Below are 12,752 nucleotides of genomic sequence, written 5' to 3' on the forward strand. Positions count from 1 at the left end.
TAACAATTTACAAAAGCCAAAAAAATTTATAGTAGCAAATTAAAATTTACCGAAAAAGTACAACAAGTGAATATCCCTCCTACGTCAGTAGGGCGGAAGGTTTTTATGGGACAAAAGCGACTGTAAATGTGTCTTCTATCTAATCTTCTACCGTCCATTCCTAAAGCTCGCCTTGCTAATCTCATCGTCACGTTTGTTGGCGAAGAATTTTTTGTACATGGGTCTGGACACTTGTGTGGTCTATAATATTAATTAAAATATATTAGTAAAATAAAACAGAAATAAGTACTGCACTAGTTGTTGAACAATCATTAGTAAATGACTATTGAAGAAAAATATTAAAGTAACATATTGCAAATTAATTAATTTTTAGATACAATTTTTACACAAATTTGATTGAAATATTATTTTTTTTACTTAAAAATGCAATTATAGTCATTTTTATTTGTTCGTTGATTATTCCTGATCAATCAGTAATCATAATCAAATTTTATTCGTTATATAATTACTTTATTCATAAATAGCAAAAAATATTACTTACTCAAAAAGATTGAATTGTGGGCATGTTACCATGGGATTTTTACAGAGAGCATGTTGATTGGTTAAATATTCTGTAATAATAGAATCAAGAGTAACGGATACGTTAGAGGTAGCCACACCAGGTCCTCCACCGCTTCCAGGATCTCTGAAAATCTGTTTTTGCAAAGATCTGTTCGTCGATTGGGGATGCGTTATAGACTGATAATTCGTTGGAATGACTAGAAGCTGTCTCTCAGATGACATCGACTTCCTACAATACAATAACAAAAAAAAATATTTAAAAGAAGATATTTAAAAAGGTATTTCAATGTTCAAAAAGATATTTGAAAGAAGACAAAACTGATTGCAAACATCAAAAAAAGTATGCAAACTTACTTCTGATTAATTTGTAATTTAATTGGCTGATTTGCATTGTTTGAAATAACATTTTGATTCAGACAATCTGCAAGCTTTAATCGAATGTTATTGTTCACAGATGGTGAACCAGTGCATGCACTTGTATGGGATATAAATCGAGATGATGATGTCGGAGTAGTATTTCTACAAGTAGTTTCTCTTTGTGCACATCTACTTGTATTATATAAATTCACAGGGGCACCTGGAGAAAAATTATTTCTTGGCTAAAAAAATAACATGATATTAATAACACAAATTTATACAAAAATGTATAGCAATTAATTATTTAAAATTACTAACAAAGAATATATTATATGCGCGCGCATGTAGGCATGCGTAATATACAGTTTGCAAATTTCATTAGCACTAACAATTTAAAAAATTAATATAAGAATAACAAAATACAAATTTTTATTATTTAACACAAAATATTATATTACAATAAAATTATATACAAAAAAAGATATAATAGATTTGTAGCAATAAAAATTTTTAAACTAAAATTTTTATGAATAAACAGAAATTTTATTAGAACATACTGGCTGTTCAGCAATACGTGCAAAAAAATTAATAAGTGTGATTTTAAATAATAAAATAAAATCAAAATCAAAAATAACAAAATTCCGATTAAAACTTTATTTTTTAATTATAAATGTTTCAATATTCACGATAAAAAGAGCTTAAGACACGTGAATACTTAAACATTTGTAATTAAAAAATTGACTCTTAATTGCAATTTCGTCATTCTTGAGTTTCATTTTATTTTATCGTCTTACTCTTTAAATTTTTATTCATCTACTCCCAAACGCGTTGTACGAGGCGTATTCCTAAAGTAAGGGCCGTTTGGTCATTTAAAAAAAAAAAGCTCGTAAGAAAAAGTTTTTATTGACAGTATTAATTTACTACATTCCTACCTTACTTTTCTACATAATTGCCATTCAGTTCTAAACACTTTTCGTAACGCTGCACCAGCTTCTTTAAACTCTCTGTACAAAAGTTTGCTACCTGGAAATTGAACAAATTGACAACGGCAATCTTTTTAAGTTTCTTACCGTTTTCAAACCGTTGTCCACCAAACCACTTTTTCAAATGCAAGAAGAAAAAAACTGTCGTAATCCTCCTTCACAACACGCGTCCTCACACCGCTGTCTTAACCAAGAAGAAAATTCAAGATTTTCGTTGAAAACTTTTTGACTATTCTCCATACAGTGGCACCCTCCAACCTTGCACCCAACGACTACTTCCTCTTCTTACATTTGAAAAAGTGGCTTGGTGGACAACGGTTTGAAAACGGCAAGGAAACTGACAACTGTCGTTGTCAATTCTCAGGCAAAAGCTTCTATGCAGAAGGTTTAAAGAAGCTGGTGCAGCGTTACAAAGTGTTTAGAACTGTATGGCAATTATGTGGAAAAGTAAGGTAGTAAACTAATATTGTCAATAAAAACCTTTTCTCACAAGCTTATTTTTTAAAATGGCCCTTACTTTAGGAACACGCTTCGTATATATTGATATATAATAAATAGAATATCCTATTAATCTTTTAAAATTTTATTGATTAGTTTTCACTTACAGTCACACTTGTAGGATTTCGGTAAGTAAAAGGCTGGTATAATGTTGCAGATCTCATAATTGTAGAAGATTCCAAGTTTGCTTCTCTGTGTAATACATTAGCTGTCTCAATTAACCCCTTTGATACGAGATGTTGATATATTAATTGATTAAGTTGCTGTTCATTATATTGTATTCTCGTTTGCGCTACAACATTTGCCTGCAAAAAAATTATTTTATTTAAAGACATCGCATAGTTGCAAGAAAAGATAAATATACAGAAAAGACAAATGCAAAATATGTTTAAAGATGTCAAAAATAAATTGACTTCAAAATTATAAAGAAAATTCAAGTTCAAGTTCATTGAACAAGATATGATTATTTTAAAATATTTAGGTAGTTTGTACAGAATCGTCTCAGAAGCAAAAAACTATACAACACATTTTAACATTACACACATGAGACTTACAAGGAAAGTGCACAAAGTAATAATCGCCAATGGGTAGAAATTATATATCGTTAGAAAGGTCTTACTGAGTAGAGTTTAACTGTACAATATTTCGCCTGAATGGGGCCTCTAAAATGCGCTGTGCGCAAAAGAAGTTAAAGTTATATAGCGAAAATATTGGTTATATCTCGGAAAATATTGATTTCTTAGAAAAAAGTGTCAAATAAAAAATAAAGCTCTTAAAATTGTCTACAATAAAGCTTCTATGCATAATTTCCGTAATCGCAACGGTATACGCGTAATCATACTTTTACATAACGCATGCTCGTAATTATGCAAAATAAAGCACGCACGCTCATTTTTTAAATCGATTTCTCTATTTTTTTACACATTATTTTAACGCATGTGGAAATGTTTTTGAAATACTTGTTACAAACATTTTTTCGAATGAGAACTTTTTGAATTACAAATTCTCAAATTTAACAAGTATCGTCGGCGTTAGCATGTGTGTGTTCACGCTTGCACGCAGAGGCGGACCTCACGGTTCGTCACTTCCGCAGTATTTTTTTTACTCCAAACCACTTTCTATCCGCGCATTTTACAAAAATTACTATGTTTAATCTCTATTTAATAAAACATAAATTGTGTTTATTTCATTTTAAAAGCAAAAATAAGAGCAAAGAGAAGAAAAAGAAAAGCGAAAAACTAATAATAATGGTAACGTTCAAAAAAACAATCGTAACAAAGAGATTTACTGCAGAATTCGTATGAACATTTGATACATGTAGGATTATGATAACAAATTTGACAAATGGGTTCTTCAAATAAAAAATTTATATCCTTTAACCCTTTAAATTCTACATGTGGAACATCAAATCCGCCTTTGAACCAAGCATATCTAAACATCAGTTGATATACTGCAGATTAAAATCGATTCAAAATCAAGCTATGGATTTTCAATATATTTTTGCACCTATGTAAAAATATTTGATTTCAGGTAAGAAAAACATGTTCCGTAAACCATTTGATGAAATCTTTCCATTGATGAAATCAAAATAGATCGAGTGGTTGCATGACACCTATTGAACCTTCTGACAAAATTTTTAATAAAACAGCTACATTATCATCATCTTGATAAAGTTCGTCTGATTTTTGAGCGGCCTACAAATCTCGAATCAAAACTGCCTTCTTTTTTGGATTTTGTTCAACGATGAGTTTAAAAACATTTTGAAAGAAATCCCTTACAAGACTTTTGTCTAGTTTGCCAGATTTGGAACATCAAATTACAAGGGCCGGTATTTATAGTCGATTCTTATTTCAAGATCGTCTGAAGATGCTAATATAGTTCCCTGATTGGTTGATGGCATCTTAAGGTGTTACTTAAGATGATCTTAAATATAAGAATCGACTATGAATACCGGCCAAGGTTTTCGTAATTGGGAAGTTGTATGGACGTAGGAAATTTATCACTAACTTCTTAGAGGCAAATCATCATTGGTGATATCAATTTTCCTTCCATAGAAAGAATCGGTTGGATAGTGTAGGAATGAGTTCGGGCGTTGATTGAGGATTACACTGGGAAACTGCCGTAATTTTTTCACCTGTAAATGACAGTGTGCGATTGGAAAGTGGCGTGTAATTAAATCCCGATTGATCAGTATTAAATATTTCACTTGCATTAAATTTGAATAAATATTATCAACAAGATCGAGATGAAATTCAATGCCTTTATTCATAGTTTCTTTGGCTTCACGTTGTTTTTTGACAGAAGTGAATAAATAAATTTTTCTTGACAAAAAACCAAAATTTCTTAAATTTGTTGACCCATTGCAACGACGCTTTAGAATCTATCAATCCAATACATTTAGCATGATACAGAGACCAACTCCGAATAGTTTGACCATAAACAGGAATTCCTTCCAAGCGGGCCTGTATGATTTGTTTTAGACAATATTTTGTTACAGATTGCCATTTTTCCCGACATGTGCCCTGTTGTTCAACATATTTTTTGCATCTATTAAAATACGCAGGATGTTTTATTTTAAAGAATCGAGCTTTAATTGTATTGAAAGACCATTGTGGATGCTTTTTGCATGCTTCTACAACACGTTGCGCATATTCAAGTGATACAAAAGCTTCATTAGAAGTTAAACATTCTCCCTCTTTATAAATTGACTCATTATCAACTTCATCAGGATCAAAAATGGCATCAGTATGTATATTTTCAACTACGTCGAACTCAAATTGGTCTTCGTTATTCATCGAATTGATCTTGAATATGATTCTTTCTGCTAACTGAATCTCTTTACAAGATGAGTTGCCCTCAACAGTAGCGTAATTCTCAAGCTCTTGCTTGAGAAGCTCAAAAACTTTTAATAGCCATTCTTGTGCAGAACACACCAAAAAAAAATAAAAAAACAGACGCTTAATATAATAATTGCAAAAAAAATAATGCAGGGATAAAATATAAATGCAAAAATAGCACAAGAAAGAAAAAGATATGTCTGTCAAAGAATCTGTTGTTGGGTACTGAAAGACTTTACTATTTCGTAAGATGTTTGCTTATTCGTATATATACAAACATTGCAGGCTCACAGAGAAAAGCGATAAGTGACGCTATAGAAATGGTATTATGTTTACTTGGCCGCTAACGAGCGGCGCTCCCCATTCCAAAATATCGAGTAGCGGTCAAACGCCGAAGATAGTGGTGTAGAGACAAAAACAAATGCATATGTATACAAGACAGGTGTAAATCCGACCGTGCAACATCCTCTATGTGGTATAACTTGATAATGTTAATGCAGACAATACTTGTTAAATTTAAGGATTAATAATTCATAAAGTTCTCATCAAAAAAATGTTTGTAACCAGTATTTCACAAACATTTCCACATGCGTTCAAATAATGTGCAAAGAAATAGAGAAATCCATTTAAAAAATGAGCGTGCGTGCGTGCTTTATTTCGTATAATTACAAGCATGCGTTATTTAAAAGTATGATTACGCGTATACCGTTGCGATTACGGAAATTATGCATAGAAACTTTATTGTAGACAATTTCAAGAGCTTTATTTTTTATTTAACACTTTTCTAGGAAATCCATATTTTTCGAGATATAACCAATATTTTCGCTATATAACTTTAACTTTTATTGCGCACAGCGCCCTCTAGAGGCGTCATTCAGGCAAAATATTGTGCAGCTAAACTCTACTCGGTAAGACCTTTCTAACAATATATAATTCGTACCCATAAGCGATTATCACTTCGTGCACTTCCCTTGTTAGACAATGTCTAGACACCTTTATATTACAAAAAATTCAAACAATATTTGTACACTAACGTGGGGTGAAAAACGGAAAATTCTTCAATGCTTATCGTAATAGTACGAAAAAGTTGCTATTTATAAATACGAATTTGAAGTAACACATTTTTTTAGTCGGTTAATATCTTCCGTTCGCACATCGTATTTAAAGTATTGTAAATTGTATCATGTATTTTTATTTTCTATTTTCTTTCATTAGTGATCGTTTTAATGTTGAAGTAATTTTTATATAATATAAAATTTATTCAGTGTTTTAGAAACAAGTAAAAAGTAAAACGTTTACAACTTTTCGCTCGTTTATTTTAGACAAAACCACTCAGAATTCATCAAAGTAGCTATACTGCAAGTCTCACCCAACTCCTACCAAACCAACTAATCACAAAATGTTATTTTTTTTAAAGCAAATCATTAAATTCAGATTTGATATAGAAAATAATAATTTGGTAAAAAATTGCAATTTACGTGGATCTGATGAAACCATCTGCACTGTCCAATCCATATACCATGCTTTGACGTCTTTTTAACTAATTTTACGCACCTTTTAACAGCTTGCGTATGACGCGGAATTTTCAGACACTTCTAATCTAGCATATTAAGAGGCTCGGTCGAGCATCGTGCCAAAGTAAACGCGCCAGCAAAAGAACGATCTCTTTTACGCGAGTCAGCGAGTTCCACACATACGAGATTATCAAATCTCAGTAACGGCTAGAATGATCAAGTTCTGAGTAGTCTTAATCGATAGCTTGGGGGCAAATTGTATAATAAAAGTGTTTTTATTTTTTCTCTCCGTGCCCTACGAGCGGAAATATTGCTACGTAAAGTCTAAATTTCGACGTTTTACATGTAAGAAACGTCGTCATTGTCGTCGTTGCCTTTCAGGAATTCTTCCTTTCGTATTTTCGACACAAGTGGCGTTGGCATACATCAATCAGCCGTATGCGACTTGTGATGTACTTGTGGTGTATGTGGTGTAATACTTCTTGATCATCGTCATAGCCGCCGTGACAGGTTCTTTAACCTAATATTTATTCGACAATCGTTAACAATAATCTTGGTTCGCGGGGCAGTCCGATACTTTTTCAACCAAATTCGCCTATTTCGTGTAAAAACGCGTCGAATTGATCGAGTCTATTCATCAATATAGAAAGTCGCATCATACCTCAGAAAAGACTAAAAACAGATATAAATCAAGATATCGTCTGTATGATTTTATTATAACCCATTATATTAACAGTTCACTAAAAAAATGATCACGTTCTGTAGAACTCTAAAAAAGACTAATTACATTATCCGCTTATAAAAAACAGTACCATATTAATATTATGTATAATTATAGCTCACATTAACACCACAAGTTTCAAAGAATTATTGTAAATAAGTAAAAACATTAATAAAAGCTAAGTGAAACAGAAACATGTATGTTTTCTATTTATATTAAACTCGAAAAATTTTTTTTAAATAAAACACCTTATTACTGCTCGCTAAAACGATCACTTACGCTTGAATTTATTAAAATAGTTTGTTACACAGTACAGAGCAGTAAAAGAACGTTAAAAAAGTAACAATATTGAATCAAAGTGTGAATGTTTTTTCAACGTTGAAACAACACTAAATAAATTATCTGTTAAAAATTAAAAAAGTTATATATATGCGTCGAACAAGTCGTCCACGAGTACGTAAATTCTTCGGCCTACTTACGAATTTCCGTACACAAGAATAACACACACCGTCAGTTCCAAAAAAACATAAACATTATTATAACACCGTAAGGAAACAGAACTAAGTCTTTTAAATATTGCGCGCTATCAAAACGCAACACGTTGACTTCCAGAAATGAAACCAAAATAACCTGCACTTTTTACAAATGATATCCGTGAAAAATCATCGTAGACAAAAAATGAAAGAAGTATTTTAAAGCTCGCAGTTTCAGCTTTAACATGCTATCGATACTTTTCAAAAATTTTCTCACTTTCTCAGTACTATGTCCCCAAAAAATACACTATTTTTTCCTTAAAATTACGTATTTTTGACAACCTGTAACTCAATAAAAAAATTTGTTTTCAACATATGCAATACAATCATAAAGTATGACTTTATCTCTACAAAATGCTTTTTTTAAAATTATCTTAAGATTTTTTTTTACCGAGTTACAATACTTCAAAGAAACACATTTTTTGCAGTACAATTTTCTGAAAAATGACGTTCACCGCCGACATTAGCATTAAACCATGTGCACCATGTAGAGGTTGCCGGTTGGCTTTTGCACATCGTGTGTGTGTGTGTGTGTGTGTGTGTGTGTGTGTGTGTGTGTGTGCGCGCGCGCGCGCGAGTGTGTGTTTAATATTGTGTTAATTTCGGCGGTAAACGTCATTTTTCGGAAAAATGTACTGTAAAAAATGTGTTTCTTTGAAGTATTGTAACTCAAAATCGTAGGAAAATAAAAAAAAAGCATTTTGTAGAGAAAAAATCATTCTTTATGGTACTTGCATTGCATTTGTCAAAAAAAAATTTTATTGAGTTACAAGCTATCGAAAAATACATAATTTTAAGGAAAATACAGTATATCTTTTTTGGGGCATAGCACTAAAAAATTGAAAAAACTTTTGAAAATCATTGATAGCATGTTAAAGCTGAAACTGCGAGCTTTAACATGCTTTCTTAATTTTTTGTCTACAATAATTTTTTATAGTACGAATATCATTTGTAAAAAGTGCAGGTTTAGCTTCAAAGTTGCGTAAATCGGTCAAAAAAGTCGTAGAAAAAAAAAAAAAAAACATTTTGTAGGCAAAATGTTGTAGTTTATGAAGCTTTACCTGAATTGTTAAAAAAAAATTCGTTTGTCGAGCTGCAAAGTGTCAAAGATACAAAATTTGAAGGAACAAAACAAGGTGTGCTTTTTTACTGCATAAAACAAATTAGTTAAAAGAACTTTGAAAATCTGTTGATAGAGCGTTAAAGTTGAAACTTCAAGCTTCAAAATGCTTTTTTTATTTTTTATCTACGATGATTTTTCGCCGAGTTACAATCATTTAAAAATAACCTAATTTTTGGTATCTGGAAAGTGTTCCCTATTTCCTTTTTATTAGTGTATAATTCTACTTTTTAAAAGGAATAACAATACCATAATTTTTTTTTAAATATGACTTTTTAACTTTAAAATGCCGTATTTGAAAGTCCTTATATAGTCCTTTAATAAAAAGTTTTTTATTGCGGAGACATGATTTTAAAAAAAAGTGGATTTTTGAACAATTTCTAATTTTTGGTTATTGGTTTTTCTTTCATAACTTAACAATAAGTCATTTTTCGGCAATATCGATTATGCAGTCACGTTTCTGAGATTTTGAACTTTCATAAAAAAAAGGGAGGGGGGAGAGAGAGAGAGAGAGAGATTAGAACCAAAGTTATAACTTCTCAAAGCTAAAAGTCTCCCAGACCAGAAAATGTGTTTACGTATTTTACGGAATCGGTGTGTTTAAGGGTTAAAGATTAAGAAAGATAGTTCAAGGTTGTCTATGTCGATTTCTACCACTAAATGAAAAACAATCTATATTAAAAGCAGCTTACCCTATGCAAACTAACTAAAGAAATTTCATATTCTGCACCCGTTGGCTTTGCTTTACCAGATACCCTTTCCATTAATTCAAGCGCATATTTTTGAAAGGTAACATGTTCTTGCCGTTTTTCTTGTAAAATAGGATCTTTCATAAGTGACTGAATCTGTCCATTTGTGAACATCGGTAACTTGCTAATAATCTGCCTAACTTTCTCACTACGTGCTAGTCCAGCTAATGCACGACACGCCAATGCCCGTATACTGTCAGCATCGGTAATAGGCGTTTTCACCATCATTAATTGCAGCAACACCTGTCACAAACGATAATTTTATACACAAATAATTTAAAATGCAATTAATACTGGAGTGCTTTCCACATATGTTTCATATTTTTCCTACAATAACATTATTTTTAGCAAAAATTTACCCACTTAATTCTTTGGAAACTTTTAAGAATATTTTTTAAATCTTCTTTAAAAAGAAATTAAATTATCAAAATTAATAATAAAAATTGTGCTAAATGTTTATATTAGCATTTGGATAAACAATGTAAAAATTCAATTATAATAATATTTCAAGGTTAAACATACATACCATTATTCCGTTGTTTGACCTAACGCTTTCCCATACTTTCTGTATCAATTCCTCACTATTGTGAATATTTGCTTTTTTCTTAGCAGATCCAGTTATAGAATATCTAGCTACATTTCCTCCGACCTTACAAAATCATAAAATATTGTCAGTTCAGATATAAAATTAAAAAAAAATATATATATAAAAAAATATTTATGTATAAAAAATTAATTTATTAAAAGACATACTCTATTTATAGGAGCACACACGCAAATAATTACAGCTCTAAGCGCTGCTCTTTGTACATCAGCATCTGCAATAATTTCGCATTCAGCTGCGGCTAGCAAAAGATTAATTGCCATTGTCATTGACATATCCGGCATATCGACTCTTTCACATAGCAGCAACATAACTTTTGGTACAACAGAACAAATTGCGATAACGTCTAAACATGATCGAACTGTTTCCGCGCTGGAAGTAGTGTGTACCCTAAAAAGATATCAATTAGTTAGAAATTTTGAAACTCCCATTAACTGCGTACATATAAATAATATCCCTATGAGACATAGAATCTTAAAGCTACATTGTAATTTTGCATATTGTAAAGTAATGTTTCAAAAACATCATTAAAATATAAATATGCAACCAAATTGAATAATGTAAGACCAATAAGATGAGCAAAAATTTGGATACTTATGACAAATAGTATTTCTTTAATTTAACATTCGACACTAAGGTTTCGATTCTATGGAGTCCTCTTCAGTGTGCGCATTATTGTTGAAAATAGCAATTTTACTTTGGTTCACTTGTTTAAATGTCCTTCCTAATTTATATAATATCGCATTAACTGCATATCGTTTATTCTAGATGGCACCGATGTTTGTAACATTACTTTTTGCATGTTTTACTTTCTCTATATACGTTATCTTTTGTTGTAAAGTGTGCCCAAAATTCTTTCTTGTAATAAAAAGCTTTGAATAAAACTTTTGCAATTTATCCATTCAAGTACTATTTCTTTCCTGTAAACCTGTTTGCATTAACAATTACAATTACCAAGGGTTATAACGCAACAATGCTCATTTTTAATAATTTAAGACGCCAAAGCTTCTTAAAAAACGCAATGAAAGTCAACATATAAATCTAAAAGCCTCTTGATTATTTCATCGTTTCTTGTACGCGAACAAATCGTATCCGGACATTAAAAACCAGTAGATTTTCTACAAACAACGCGTGCATCCATTCTTCTTCGACCGTGATAATTTTAACATTTATATAAAAATTAAATAATTAAAAACCGTATTTCGTAAAAAAAAATTTGTATAGTTAAACTTACAATTCGTCGTTAAAGTCGTTGCATATTCGTATAATGTACAAATTCTTGTTGGTGCAAATTATAATTCAAACAAATTGTCGAAATGTTTCGTGTAACTTTACTGATCGACGTGACAAGGAAAACTGATGTATATATTTTAAATGCGGTGGTGCGAGTAACCTATGTTTAAGGCAGTGTTGTACTAAGTTTACAATAATAAACTCTATTTTGTATTTCTATTAAAGATAATAATATAGCAATCGTCTAAAAGTTCAGTATCTGTTTTTAGATTTAACCCATTTTTCGTTTATTTATACAGGATGATTCAAAATAACCCGTTGTGATTTAAGAGATTGTATTCCTGGTCAAATTCTGAGACAATTTTTCCTTTGGCAAAAATTTGACAAACGCTGAAATTTTGAAATATAAGCCAATTAAATTTAGCGTATCACGGGTCAAATACAGATAGTACGCAGGGCACATTCACCGTTACGCGCGGGTGTGTTGTGAGGCGCCTGCTGCACTCAACTGATACAACACACAAGAGTTTCTCTCCCCTCTCTCACTCTCTTTTTGTCACATCACAATGTTAGCTTTAACTTAAAAATGTAATTATTTTTTATCTTGATTTTAATAATTATGACAAGAGAAGTGTCAGGAAATTCTTTGTACAATCAAAAAATCAAACAAAGAATTACACAAAATCTACAAAAGTATTTAATACATCTCGAGTATTTAGAAACAGTAGTACTTATCTTGTTACGCACGCACGCACGCACGCACGCACGCACGCACGCACGTACGCACGCACGCACGCACGCACGCACGCACACACACACACACACACACAGAGAGAGAGAGAGAGAGAGAGAGAGAGAGAGAGAGAGAGAGAGAGAAAGAGAAAGTGCGTGTTTGCGTGAACAAGTTTGGGCATATCTACTTAAGTATTATTCTACAGCGATCAATTAGTTGCCTCTATGATGAGGCAGACCAAAGTTTTCTTGATTCTCTCGTAAATTATCACTTTTCAGTATCACAATACACAATTCATTCACTTGATCA

The 12,752-nt window shown here is 31.5% G+C and overlaps 1 protein-coding gene across 3 annotated transcripts in view; it reads right to left on the reverse strand.

The window, feature by feature from the left end:
• Window positions 1-12,752, reverse strand: part of LOC105194559 (protein mahjong) — a 126,243-nt gene that overhangs the window by 12,236 nt on the left and 101,255 nt on the right. For all 3 annotated transcript variants that reach the window (XM_039446282.1, XM_039446283.1, XM_039446284.1), the window contains exons 6-12: window positions 10,627-10,867; window positions 10,400-10,522; window positions 9,817-10,116; window positions 2,507-2,704; window positions 916-1,160; window positions 542-790; window positions 51-240 (exon numbers count right to left, since the gene is read on the reverse strand). In XM_039446282.1, the coding sequence (XP_039302216.1) occupies window positions 51-240; window positions 542-790; window positions 916-1,160; window positions 2,507-2,704; window positions 9,817-10,116; window positions 10,400-10,522; window positions 10,627-10,867 (1,546 nt within the window). The remainder of the gene's footprint in view (window positions 1-50; window positions 241-541; window positions 791-915; window positions 1,161-2,506; window positions 2,705-9,816; window positions 10,117-10,399; window positions 10,523-10,626; window positions 10,868-12,752) is intronic.

The sequence above is a fragment of the Solenopsis invicta genome, chromosome 2 (assembly GCF_016802725.1).
Source record: "Solenopsis invicta isolate M01_SB chromosome 2, UNIL_Sinv_3.0, whole genome shotgun sequence".
NCBI classification, from domain to species: Eukaryota; Metazoa; Arthropoda; class Insecta; order Hymenoptera; family Formicidae; genus Solenopsis; species Solenopsis invicta.